Genomic DNA, 13299 nt, shown 5'->3' on the forward strand with positions numbered 1-13299 from the left:
ACGTTAACTAGGATGGACATATTGAGCTTCTTCAGCTCTCGCTTGGGGTCCAACTGCATCATTTGTGTAAATGCATCATGTAACGTGTAAAACGCACGAGTACGAGCCCTTATTATATTAGGTTTGTAGTTCAGTTAAGTAATTCAAATGCACTCACTGTTGTTTTCACTTCCTTTTTTTGTTTTACAAACCATCAGGCTTACCAAAAACGATTAACACCATTGTCATAAGAGCTTAGATATTAACATTATCTAGATAGCACAGTAATATTTGCATGCTTGCATAAGGATAGTGAATTTATATAATGTGATTGCAGTTGTATAACTGGTGCAGATATGAGTGATAGGTGATCATTAGGATTGTAAGTGGGGGGGCGGATGGTTAAAATGGCAGGTTATTGTAATGTAAATAATAATAATAATAATAATAAATAAATCAAACAAGATTGACTGGTATTTGGAGCTATACGTTATTCCCTCCACCCTGATTAAAGCCCCAGCTCCTGCTGAAGAAAAACAGCCCCAAAGTATGAAGCTGCCACCACCATGGGATAGTGTTCTTTTGGTGGGGTTTTTTTTTAATGCCAAACATTTATTTTGGTATTATGGCTAAAAAGATCAAATATTGTGTTATGGTCTCATCAGACCGTAACACAACATTTCACATGGTTTGGGGGGGATTAGATGTATTTATTTTATTTATTTATTTAATTCTTATTATTAGTTAATGGCTTCTGTCTTGCCACCCTACCCCATAGCCCAAACATATGAAGAATTTAGGAGATTGTTGTAGGGGGCAATATGTACTTGCCAGAAATTGCTGCAATTATTTTAACGTTGGTGTAGGCCTCTTGGCAGGCCTCTTTAACTGATGGCAGATGTATACTAATTAGTATTTAACATGAGTTTGATGTGATTGGTTGATTCTGAACACTGCCACATTCCCCGTTATAAAACACTTACACAAGCTGAGTATTGTATTTGTTTATCTTTTTCCCCCCAAAAAAACACTTCTGGGTGTTTGTTACTTGATATTTATATGTTGCAAAAGGTTGAAAAAGGTTCTGACATGATTTAACTTTGTTTCATTTTTTTTTACATCACAAAAACCTGCTATTTTATCAGGGGTGTGTAGACTTACTATATCCACTGCATGTTTAAACCTGTAAATAATACAGGTTTGTGCAGAGGCAGCATAAATCCCAGAGGCAGACTTACTATTAAAGTAATTAGAAATAAGTTTTTATTAGAAACGAGAAATTGACAATTTCTGCAAACAAGAAGATGGTTTAAGAAGATGTAAAGATGAAAAAATACCTTATTTTAATTGTGTACAGAATTTGGAAGAACATTTAATACGAAAAACAGTTCCCCTCCAAAGCTTGAACGGCTTTGCTACTGTGCTGTAATACATTTTTTTTTATCAATCTGATATTTACCCCAGAACAAAAAAAAATGGAAAAAAAAATTAAATAAATATATTCACTAATTTTACGTCATTTCATCAATGATACTGCACATTGTAGCATCTTTATCCCATACTTTTTCCTTTGTAGTAGCGGGTACATGTTTGTCTGTCTGTTCTGCCATGCAGCTAGCTTCCACATCCATGGGCTCAGTTTTCAGTCTAACATCCACCCCTGAACCTGAAACCACTGCTCCAGCCATGCTAGAGGTGTCAGGCTGGGGCAAATCATCAGGCAGTGAGGCAAGGCAGCCATGGATCATCTCGACAACACGTTCAAGGTGTTTCTGGAAGCGCTCCGCTGTCTCCAACCTCTGCCTCTTCTGTACCTCCATCATCACTCGCAGTGTCTCACGGGCCTGATGAGGCCGATACTCATTAATCAGGTGGTGCATGTGGACAAACAGAAGTTTCAAGTCCTCCAATTTTTCTTCACGTTTAATGCTGCCTGGGCTTTTGATCAGGATGTCCAGCAGGTCCAGGAAGTTAATTAGGATAGACATATTGAGCTTCTTCAGCTCTCGCTTGTGGTCAAACTGCATTGGGTGCAGCCTCTCAATGCCCTGGCTCTCCAGGGGCCGGATGATGAGGTCATCACACTGGAATGGATTGCCAAACATCATGTAATTATCCCGAATAGGAGGAGGTGGTTTAGGGGCCAGTCCTTTTCGTACATTGTCATCTGTGTATTCTTTGATGTACTGCATCGGTGGCAGCGGGAGGGCGCTGACCTGCTGTGGCTCACCCATTCTGAGGGTCTGACAAATGCACAAAAGAAATTAGACACTGTTTTCATGACTTATATCAGGGGTGTCAATTATACAACCTGATGGAACTTCTAATCCAAATGAATTTAGAACTCATGTTCTAATTTACAAGCTTCTTGTAGACTGTAACTGAATTTTAAAAACTGGGGGGAAAAGAGCTAGACAGTTGGGCCAATATTGAGCAGGATAGGGATGAGTGATATGGACAAAATCTTATATCATATGAAATGGATAATTTCATATCTTACAAATGATAGATCACACAATGTATTATGTTTTCTATAAAACTGATGAAAAAAAAATCTAAAGTTAATTCTATAAAATAACTGCATGCATTCACGCCTGCTTTTTGACCATTCTGTTAACTAAACACTAGTGAAAAGCACTTTTTCTTTTCTGCTTATGTGGAAGTGACATTGAACAGAACTATCACAAAAGAAAACAAGAAATGCTTGTTTTTGTTTTGTTTTCTTTTCGCAGCGCACTGCCAGTAGCTCCTAGCGCCGACCTTAGTGAAATAAATCAGCTGCCAAAAAGTAGCTTTGCGACAAAATTTGCAAGATATACAGTGGGGGGAAAATATTGAATTTTGAACGAAAATTGCATTTTTTTTCAGTAAGTATATTTCCAAGGAGGCTATTCACATGAAATTTTCACCATACTTTGATATTAACTCAAGAAATCCACATATATAAAGAAATCCAAACATTAAAGTCTATAAATGAAGTTATGTGTAAAAGAGTAATGACACAGGAAAAAAGTATTGAACCCACTAATTGAAATGTATTTAATACTTAGTGGAGAAGCCTTTGTTTGTAATGACAGATTAAAGACGCTTCCTGTATGAAGAAATTAATGGGCTGCAGTATTCAGGTGTGATTTTGGCCCATTCTTCTAAACATATTGTCTTTACATCTTGTTCAATTGGATTCATGTCAGGTGATTGATTGGGCCATTCTAACGCCTTGATTTTTTTCTCTGAAACCAATTGAGAGTTTCCTTTGCTGTATGCTTTGGATTGTAGTCCTGCTGGAAGGTCCACCCACATATCATCATCATCCTGGTGGATGGCAGCAGATTCTTCTCAAGAATCTTCCGGTAAAGGGCTCCATTCATCGTTCCTTCAATTATATGAAGTATGCCAGTACCATGTGATGAAAAACAGCCCCACACCATGATGCTTCCACTTCACTGTTGGTATAGTGTTTTAAGGGTGATGTGGAGTGCCATTTCTTCTCCAAACATGGTGTGTAGTATGACATCCAAAAAGTTAAATTTTGCTCTCATCTGACCAGACTACACTCTCCCAGTATTTCAGAGGCTTGTCCCAGTGAGTTGTAGCAAACTTTAAATGAGCTTTTACATACCTTTTCTTTAGTAATAGAGTCTGGTGAGCGTAAGCAGTGGAGTGCACTGCCTATTGTTTTCTCTGTGACGATGGTATCTGCTGACTCCAAGTGTTTCTGGAGCTCTTTCCAAGTGGTCCTTGGCTCTTGGGCTACTCTTCTGACTATTCTTCTGACTCCCTGGTCAGAAATCTTGCAAGGAGCTCCTGTGCGTGGCTGGTTGATGATGGAGTGATGATGCTTCCACTTGCGGATAATGGCCCAAATGGTGCTTACTGGAAGATTCAGAAGTTTTGAAATACGTCTGTATCCGATTCCATCAGTATGTTTCGCAACAATAAGGTTGCAAAGGTCTTGGGAGAGCTCTTTGCTTTTACCCATTATGAGATGTTTCTTGTGTGACACCATGGTAACGAAAATACTTTTTATAGATCATCAATTTACTAACCCAGCTGATATTAATTTGCACAGATAGGAGATATAATTACTTTCTAACTACTTACCCTGCTTTGGAATACTTTTTTTGCCTGTGTCATTCCACTTTATTACATGTAACTTTATTTATGGACTTGAATGTTGTGAATTCTTTATATTTGCAGATTTCTTGAGTTAATATCGATGGCTGGTGAAAATTTCATGTGAATAACCTCATGGAAATATAATTACTGAAAAAAAATGTTGACGCATTCAATACTTATTTCCCCCGTTGTAGATGATATAAGAAAATATCTATAAACATACATTTTCTATTGTATATACCAGTCAGTACAAGATTTCACTCTTTTTTTTGGTGATAGTTGTAGCCAAAAATGCTTGACTTTTGCTGTGGATTTTTTCAAATTTTGCAATGTTTTTGTGCCTTTTTTTTTTCTCTCCAAAAAACTACTTGAATTGGCAAAACTGCAATTGCACAAAATTGTTTTGCACGGTCTTTCACAGAGATGGTAGTTGGTAAATGAGACCTATTAGCTGTTCTCATGTTCGCCACACATGAATCGAAAAGGTCTTTGGCTGAAGGCTCGTTGTGATGATGTCACATGATGCTTCTTGGGCCAAACCTGCAGAAATTTTGAAAAATTGCAAGCGCCTTCGAATATTGCAGTTGGATTGATTTCGCGTTAATTGCGATCACAAAATCAAGAAATCCTGGAGGTACTGATATACATAGCAATGTGTATCACCATATGGCACATCCCAAGGGCAGGAAACTCAGGGCCATAAACTCAGCTATTGTTAAAATGTTGTAATGATATGTAATTCTTCAATAGTATCAAAAATGTGATATATAATCTCAATGTGTAAAAGTTGGAGGAGATTTTTGGTTTGGCCCACTGGACATTGCACCATGTGCAACATGGCCTGATACCTAAACTGAGTTTGACCTCCTTGATTTATACTTAGCTGTGTAGTAATTATTAAGTTAGTTTACAAATGGCCTTTTTTCGGGTAACAATGTATGTTAGTAGGATTCTCTAAAAACTAAAACCTTCAATTTCATACATATTTAAACAAAAATAAAACATTCTGGTAAAAGATATACATATAGTAGTACTTATTAGCATTGCACAGTTTGTCTCTATACAACAATATCTCTACAAATGATCCCCCAACTCTTACATTACACATGTAACTGAAATATATATATATATATATATATATATATATATATATATATATATATATAAATATATAAATATATATATATATATATAGCCAGCTAATCACAGAGTGATATATATATGGACAAGTTACGACTCCAGGACTTGGAACAAAAGCGGGAGATTTATTATTTTATCAGTATTATTTCGATTTACTAACCTTTACGTTACATTTGGACATTAGTAATCTAATTTATACCACAGTACTCAAAAATAACGTAATCACCCTTAAGCCTGGTTTAGAAGCAGCCCTGTGTTAAGAGACTAATAACGTCAATTCTCAAATGAAACCTACATAACATTCATTTGTAAACTTTTTTTTAGATAAATAATCTATTAGTCACATAATAACACCCGGCCCTGTGCTTTTAGAATGGCATTTGTAAAGCTAAACGTTACTAAAACATGGTACTGGTAAAAGTAGCTAGCGTTAGCTCAGCACCCTTCCCTTATTGTTAGATGCTAACGTTAGGTATCTCACACCTAGTCACCTTAATGATGGTTAGTCAGTTATGTTCAAAGAGATCATATGAATGTTTCAATAGAAATCAATACGTACCAAACCACTTTCCAATCAGTATATGTATTGCTTGCTAAAACTTATAACAAAACATAGGAATCTGACGCTTTCCTGTTCGCACTGCGCGAGGAACTCCTGTAACGGCCCCTCTGATTGGACAAAATGATTTTAGAAACGGAAGATGTCATTGGTGAGAAATCGTTCAGGGGCGGGTTCAAAACAATCGTTAGGCTGTGTGTGTTATATCGTGCTGTGAGAAACTGAAAACATTATAATTTTTTTTAACTAATAAACTGTCAAGATTAACATGCATAGCGTTAGCTGTTGATGAATCTACTGATCTACTGTGAGTGATAATGCCCAGCGTCTGGTGTGTTACATTTTACCACACTGCCAGTGGAGTCCTTTTCCACTCCTCCATGATGACATCATGGAGCTGGTGGATGTTAGAGACCTTGTGCTCCTCCACCTTCCGTTTGAGGATGCCCCACAGATGCTCAATAGGGTTTAGGTCTGGAGACATGCTTGGCCAGTCCATCACCTTCATCCTCAGCTTCTTTAGCAAGGCAGTGATCGTTATCATGCTGTAAAACTGCCCTGTGGCCCAGTCTCAGAAGTGAGGGGATCATGCTCTGCTTCAGTATGTCACAATACATGTTGGCTTTCATGGTTCCCTCAATGAACTGTAGCTCCCCAGTGCCAGAAGCACTCATGCAGCCCCAGACCATGACACTCCCACCGCCATGCTTGACTGTAGGCAAGACACACTTGTCTTTGTAGTCCCCACCTGGTTGCCGCCAAACACGCTTGACACCATCTGAACCAAATAAGTTTATCTTGTTCTCATCAGACCACAGGACATGGTTCCAGTAATCCATGGCGTTAGTCTGCTTGTCTTCAGCAAACTGTTTGCGGGCTTTCTTGTGCGTCATCTATAGAAGAGGCTTCCTTCTGGGACGACAGCCATGCAGACCAATTTGATGCAGTGTGCGGCGTATGGTCTGAGCACTGACAGACTGACCCCCCACCCCTGCAACCTCTGCAGCAATGCTGGCAGCTCTCATATGTCAATTTCCCAACCTCTGGATATGACGCTGAGCACGTGCACTCAACTTCTTTGGTCGACCATGGTGAGGCCTGTTCTGAGTGGAACCTGTCCTGTTAAACCGCTGTATGGTCTTGGCCACCGTGCTGCAGCTTAGTGTCAGGGTCTTGGCAATCTTCTTATAATCTAGGCCATCTTTATGTAGAGCAACAATTCTTTTTTTCAGATCCTCAGAGAGTTCTTTGCCATGAGGTGCCATGTTGAACTTCCGGTGACCAGTGTGAGGGAGTGTGAGAGTGATGACACCAAATTTAACACACCTGCTCCCCATTCACACCTGAGACCTTGTAACACTAACAAGTCACATGACACCGGGGAGGGAAAATGGCTAATTGGGCCCAATTTGGACATTTTCACTTAGGGGTGTACTCACTTTTGTTGCCAGAGGTTTAGACATTAATGGCTGTGTGTTGAGTTATTTTGAGGGGACAGCAAATTTACACTGTTACACAAGCTGTACACTCACTACTTTACATTGTAGCAAAGTGTCATTTCTTCAGTGTTGTCACATGAAAAGATATAATCAAATATTTACAGAAATGTGAGGGGTGTATTCACTTTTGTGAGATACTGTATATACATGTGTGTGTGTATTTTATCTGATATTTTGTGAGCAGATAAAAATCTTATGAGTGGACTATATCACCTCAGACAGGGCCCCTGTCATGATAGGAAGAGAGAGAGGAGCTGTGGCATGGTTGAAAGAGGAAAACCCTGATCTCACAGCTTACCACTGCATCATTCATCAGTCTGTCCTGTGCGCCAGTCTGTCAGAAGAGTATGCTGAAGTGGTGAACACAATGATGAAACTCATCAACTTCCTCAGGGCATCGTCATCTCATCAACATCACTTGCTGAGAGAGTTCCTGAAAGAAGTTGAGGCAAATGCAAACGACCTACTGTTGTACAACAACGTAAGACGGTTCAGTAAAGGCAGGGTGTTTTAGCACTTTTGGTCCCTTCCAAAGGAAATAACAGCTTTCCTAGTACAGCCCAAGAGTCACAAGGCAACACAGTTGTCACTTTTTTTTTGCAAAATGAGAACAAAATGGATATTGTTGCTTTTTTGGTAGACATCACCTCACACCTTAATGAGCTCAACATGAAACTACAAGGCAAGAACAATTCGGTTTGTGATTTGATGACAGCTGTCTGTTCCTTCCAGAGGAAACTGGAAGTGTTCAATGAAGAACTTCAAGGAGACTGTGCACACTTCTCAAAAGTGCAGGAACAGGTGAGACAGATGTTTCTCCTCATGTTGACTTCATAGATAAGCTGATTGGAAACTTCAGAAATCGCTTTGACAGCTTCAGCCTTGTACAGCAGCTCCTTCTTCTCATTGAGTATCCATTCCTCATCACAGATGTCATGGGACCTTCAAAGGAGGTGACACAGACCTTCAAGTGGGCACATGCTGTATCTCTACAGATGGAACTGATTGATCTGGAAGCAAATGTTGCACTAAGAGAGCACTTTCAGCTAACTGATCATGACACTTTCTGGCTGCAGGCTGTCTGAGACTGTCTTCCCTGGTCTAACCAAAGTAGCACTAAACACCTTGACCATGTTTGGCTCCACATACAGTTGTGCATCTTCGTTCTCCACTATGAACAACATTAAAAATAAGTACCATTCTAGACTTACCAATGAGCACCTACATATGTGCATGAGAATGGCACTTACACCATTCCAGCCAAGGTTCAAATTACTGGTAGGGCAAGCAAAAGCCCATTTCTCTCACTAAAGAAGAGAGATGGAGAAGTGAAGTTGGAGAGAGTAGGAAAGATAAATATGAAGTGTGTAGCTTCCAAAGGTTAGACAAAGAGAAGTGAAATAACAGCAACACTAATGCCCTTTGAGACGTTAGTTAAAGTGTTGAAGAGGTACTTACCATTGAAGCTTAAGTGGACAAGGATGATAATAAATAAGCACTGTTTACACACTTGCCTTAACAAGACAAAATAGAAAGAAACGGTTATGCCAGTTGAATTTCAAACAACCTGACTCAGCTGATGAAGTACGCTGAAGTAGATCAGAGATGATTGACAGGGGCACTTCAGGGGCCAATCAGACTTCAGCTAGGTGCTCTTCCAGCCCCACCCCTGGATCAGCCAGTGCTTGAAGGAAATGTCAATTCGCTAAATTAACCTAAAAATAATTTGAGAACATTTTGTATAGGTTCTCTTTAGGTTGTTACCAAAAAAAAGTCCCTGCAACTTTTGGGAAGGTTAGTTTTTGGTTACAAAAAAGAACCTACAGAGAACATTCCTAGAACGTTATTTTTTGGCTCCCAAAAAAATAACCAAACGGGAACCATATGCTAATGTTAGGGGAATGTTCTGTGTTTGCTGAGATTTGCTAGGTAGCTGACATTATCTATCATTTTAATCAAAATATATAAGTATAAGTATGTAGTTGTCCAACTGAAAATATACTGGTAAACAACAATCAACATTTACGCTCAACACAACCTATTTTTTAATGGGGAAAAAATCACTGCTCTTCATGATTTTCATCTAAATCTGACACCCAAGGAGTGATCTTGTGTACTCCACTTATTCTGTCAGTGCAGTTTGTTTAAAAAGGAGAGACTGATTAAACTTGCCAATATATTTTGATTGTTGTCTAAGATCATACAGTAAATTGTAGATTTTAATATGAAATTTACATAGTATTAGCTGCCTTGGTTTATGACATCATTTGGTTGACTCATGGTGTTTAACATATGGCACACTGAGCTAGCTTAGACATCATAATGAGAAAAACTGAAGAGAACACCCCGCTGAAGGTTCGTTACAACAGTATACAGCAAGACATGACATGGCTTAACTACAGAACTGTTACGAGGTTCCGCTGCATGTTGGAAATTGCGTGCTCATTTATGGGAATTGCCATGTGCAAAAGATTCATGATGGTGCCATGTACAAAATGGGGTCGGGTGGGGGGGTATTATTTAATCTATAAAACATTCTGGGAGATATGTCAAGGTGAGTTGAGCTTGCAAAACTGACAGAACTCTTTCCTGTGTTCTGTTCTGTTTCCTGAAAATAATTTGTGGAGCTGTAAAATGAAAGCTTTCTATCCGTTCCGTTCATTAAAATAAATTGTACTGCAGCCAGCCACCAGAGGGCCTCAGAGACATTTTGGCTTCACCTTGCAATCCCTCTTACGACATCCACCTACATATACAGTCATTACACTACAGTCTTGTTAAAATTATTCACAAAAAAATTAATAAATAAATAAAAAGTTTCCTCACTTCCTAAGAGCTGCCACGGCTGAGCAGAACATCACTCAGCAACTGGTGTGAACATATATGTGCAGTGTGTAGCCATGTAGCACTTAAATAAAGAGTTAACCTTCTCTGAAACAGCTGTATTTGCTGCCATTGTTCACTATCTCACCAGAAGTTTTGAAATGCTACTACTTATACTTCCACATTTTTAACAAAGAAATGTGAAAACAGGTCCATTACACACAAACATGAATTCAGAACAACACTGTTAACAATGGTTATACATTGGTTTAAAAAGTACATGTAAAGCTGTGCCACAGCAGCATTTTTTTTTTTTTGAGTTATTGAATGACGTAAACTAAAGCTATTCATTTTTATGTATTATTATCTATTCAGCTACTTAAAACCAATAACCTAGGCTCTGACAATTATAGGAAAAATGTAGGGCCTATTACAGAAACAAATTTCCTGATGCTGAGGTCTGGATTCTGTTTAAAAACAATTCGAAACCAGTAATTCCCAGCAGTGCCTTTTACTCCAGAGAAGCCTTTGATATTATTGGCCTTTGCATAATGCAATTCCCTGGACATCTCTTTTGGTAGGGGGGAAGCTGGCCAGTTCTTTGTCAGATTCCACTGGCGGGTACTGCTTCCTCCCAGATGCATAGCCAGAGCCAGCTAATGCACCTATGCAAAGTGGTCTTTGGAATGTTCCAAGCCCTTGCTAAAAAGCGATCATTAACGTTTGCCCTCTCTCAACTATCTCCTGGTATTCATTAATAGCACCTCTCATTCTGTCCTTTCTCCACTGGTTGTATTGACATCTTCCTTTCCCTTTCTCTTCTCTTTTCTTCTCTTTCTATATCCTTTCTTTGCCTATCCTCCTGCCATACTGTCTGCAATGCAAAATATTTTAAAAAGATTTTGTATGGATATATATCTAGGCCTATGAACCTATTTTCCCTCTCAATTTCTGTGTAATTTCTGTGTAAGAGTGTGTGTGTATGTGGCCCATTTTAGCTGGAAATTGTGGCCCATTTTAGCTAGCTGGTTAACCTAAAATGGGTCACTACTTAAAATGACTTTGTTTTCTCAAAAATCAAAGTTTCTTTTAAAAATTTAAACGTTTTATTTGAAAGAGCCTGTCAAAACATTGTTCATAGACCTGCTTTTGCTTAATTGGTAAGCTTACTTATAATTGCTTTATGACCCTTATTAGCGATAAATGAAATTTACTATTCCATGCTCATTTACCATACAATTTCTCTGACATGCTTCATATAACACTCTGTCCCGCCCACTTTAAGAACCTTAGACCAATCAAAACTATTGTTATATGTCAACTAGTTTTGTAGCAGCAATGTAAAATCAGTTATTGTGATTGGCTGTAAAAACTTAAATGGCTATGACACTCCAACCTTATCTGGTCCATTTTACATGATGGCCCATTTTAGCTGATTTCACCCTATAGTTCTGGCTCTCTTGTGACTCACATAAGCAACATCCTGGTGCATGCACAAATAAATTTTGCGCAAAGTTAATTTGGTAGAAACTAGCACAAATTGTTCTCTGAAATGCTTTTGTTTAGATCGACCATATGTCCTCTTTTCCTGGACATGTCCGCTTTTTTTAATCTTAAAAAAGTGTCTAGCCAAGATTTCTAAATTTGAGAAAATATCTGGGATTTGGCTTTAGTTTCATTATGATGTGCTTATGGTCTAATACTGCATCATGCATGTGCATGTTTGCATTGCTCTCATCCCTCTTTGTAATTCCCGCCTTCTCGCACACCAATTGGTCGATTATAAAAGGCTTGCAGCAACTACTGGCCGAATTCCTGCCTCTCAACCATTAGCCTACTCTCAGTGTGCGCGAAGGTGAAGCGCTGTTGTGTACAGCGTCAAATAGGCTAGTTGCTTGACAAAAGCAGAAAATGCTGACCTGAGTTGAAACAATGCCTATGGCCATATAAGGTCATTTTTCATTTCATGTTATCATATTGCTTCGTATTACATGGCCATTCAAATGTGTAAATTATGGCAGAAAGTACACTTGTGGCACCATTTTATTTTATTCCATGGACATTCACAAGAATGTAGGGGAAAAAATGTAAAACGTGAGCAGAGTGAAACCAATTTTATTTATATATATGTATGTGATGCTAATGGTGTGTCTTTTTGAGTGTATTAAAGTCTGCATTCATAGTAACTGCTATAAAAAAATAAATAAACAAATAAATAAATAATGAAAAAGGTGTCCTCTTTTTGGAAAACCAGAATATGGTCACCCTAACTTTTGTGATGTAATGTTATCAGGGACAGTGATCTTTTATTTTTCTTTTATTTTTATTTTTCTACATTATTTTCATATTGTGGGTTACATTACTGATGACATTTTTTATGAATTAATTTGTAACTGTAATGGAATACATTTTTAAAGTAAGCTTCCCAGCCCTGACTATTACTGACAATGTTTTATTTGATTTGATTTTACGGTAAAATTGGTTGACATTAGCTTGAGCACTGAATGATTAAAACAACAAATTCGTGCCATCACCACTCCTACTGCATCTTAGCTGTACAGATCACACAGTGATTTTATTTGAGCATATTTCCTAATCCTGGAAATATCCTGGTCACTGCCAATACCTGATACATTTCTAAATGATGTTTTACACAAGGGTTTGACGCGCATCAGGTGCAGCATATAGGTGTCGATTTTAACTCTAGTTTCAGTGCTGTGAGATGAAATGGTGCGGTGCAGTGGAGCTTGCAGAATGCAGGCGGTATCGCTGCAGGTGTGAATCTGCTACGAATGCTAGTAAGTGTGAAAATGTTTGGTATCTGGTACTACCCAGGACTCTACGGTAACAATTTCTTTTAGGAGCACTTGTGCTCCTAATTACAAAAATTTAGGAGCACAGTTGAAGCTTAGTTTTTTAGAGATGGTAACGTTAATGTGCCACAATAAAACACACAAGTAGGCATGATAAAACATGAGCTTGTCAATTATGACAGAATTTAGGAACATTGTGTGAGCCATGACAAATTAATTTACCTTCTGATAAACTAAATTTAATATTTTCAGTTAATTTTACAGACTGTATGTAAAAAACAACCATTAACCTGTTCCACGTTGTAAACAAATACAATAAACCTCAATGTTCAGTCTTTGAAGTCTGCTCCTCTTAAATATATTTAAAGCT

General features: G+C 38.3%; 1 protein-coding gene across 1 annotated transcript; it reads right to left on the reverse strand.

Moving 5' to 3' along the window:
- Positions 1 to 1219: 1219 nt before the first annotated feature.
- med7 (mediator complex subunit 7) lies at positions 1220 to 5900 on the reverse strand. The gene is made up of 2 exons (XM_053631638.1): positions 5795 to 5900; positions 1220 to 2222 (listed from the first exon to the last, which is right to left on the reverse strand). Exon 2 carries the CDS (start codon positions 2211 to 2213, stop codon positions 1491 to 1493), a length of 723 nt encoding a protein of 240 aa, XP_053487613.1. The 5' UTR covers positions 2214 to 2222; positions 5795 to 5900; the 3' UTR covers positions 1220 to 1490.
- Positions 5901 to 13299: the final 7399 nt, after the last annotated feature.

The sequence above is a fragment of the Ictalurus furcatus genome, chromosome 8 (assembly GCF_023375685.1).
Source record: "Ictalurus furcatus strain D&B chromosome 8, Billie_1.0, whole genome shotgun sequence".
NCBI classification, from domain to species: Eukaryota; Metazoa; Chordata; class Actinopteri; order Siluriformes; family Ictaluridae; genus Ictalurus; species Ictalurus furcatus.

Coding starts and splice junctions, on each gene's coding strand:
- med7 (XM_053631638.1), bottom strand. CDS start 2,213: ATGGGTGAGCCACAGCAGGTCAGCGCCCTCCCGCTGCCACCGATGCAG.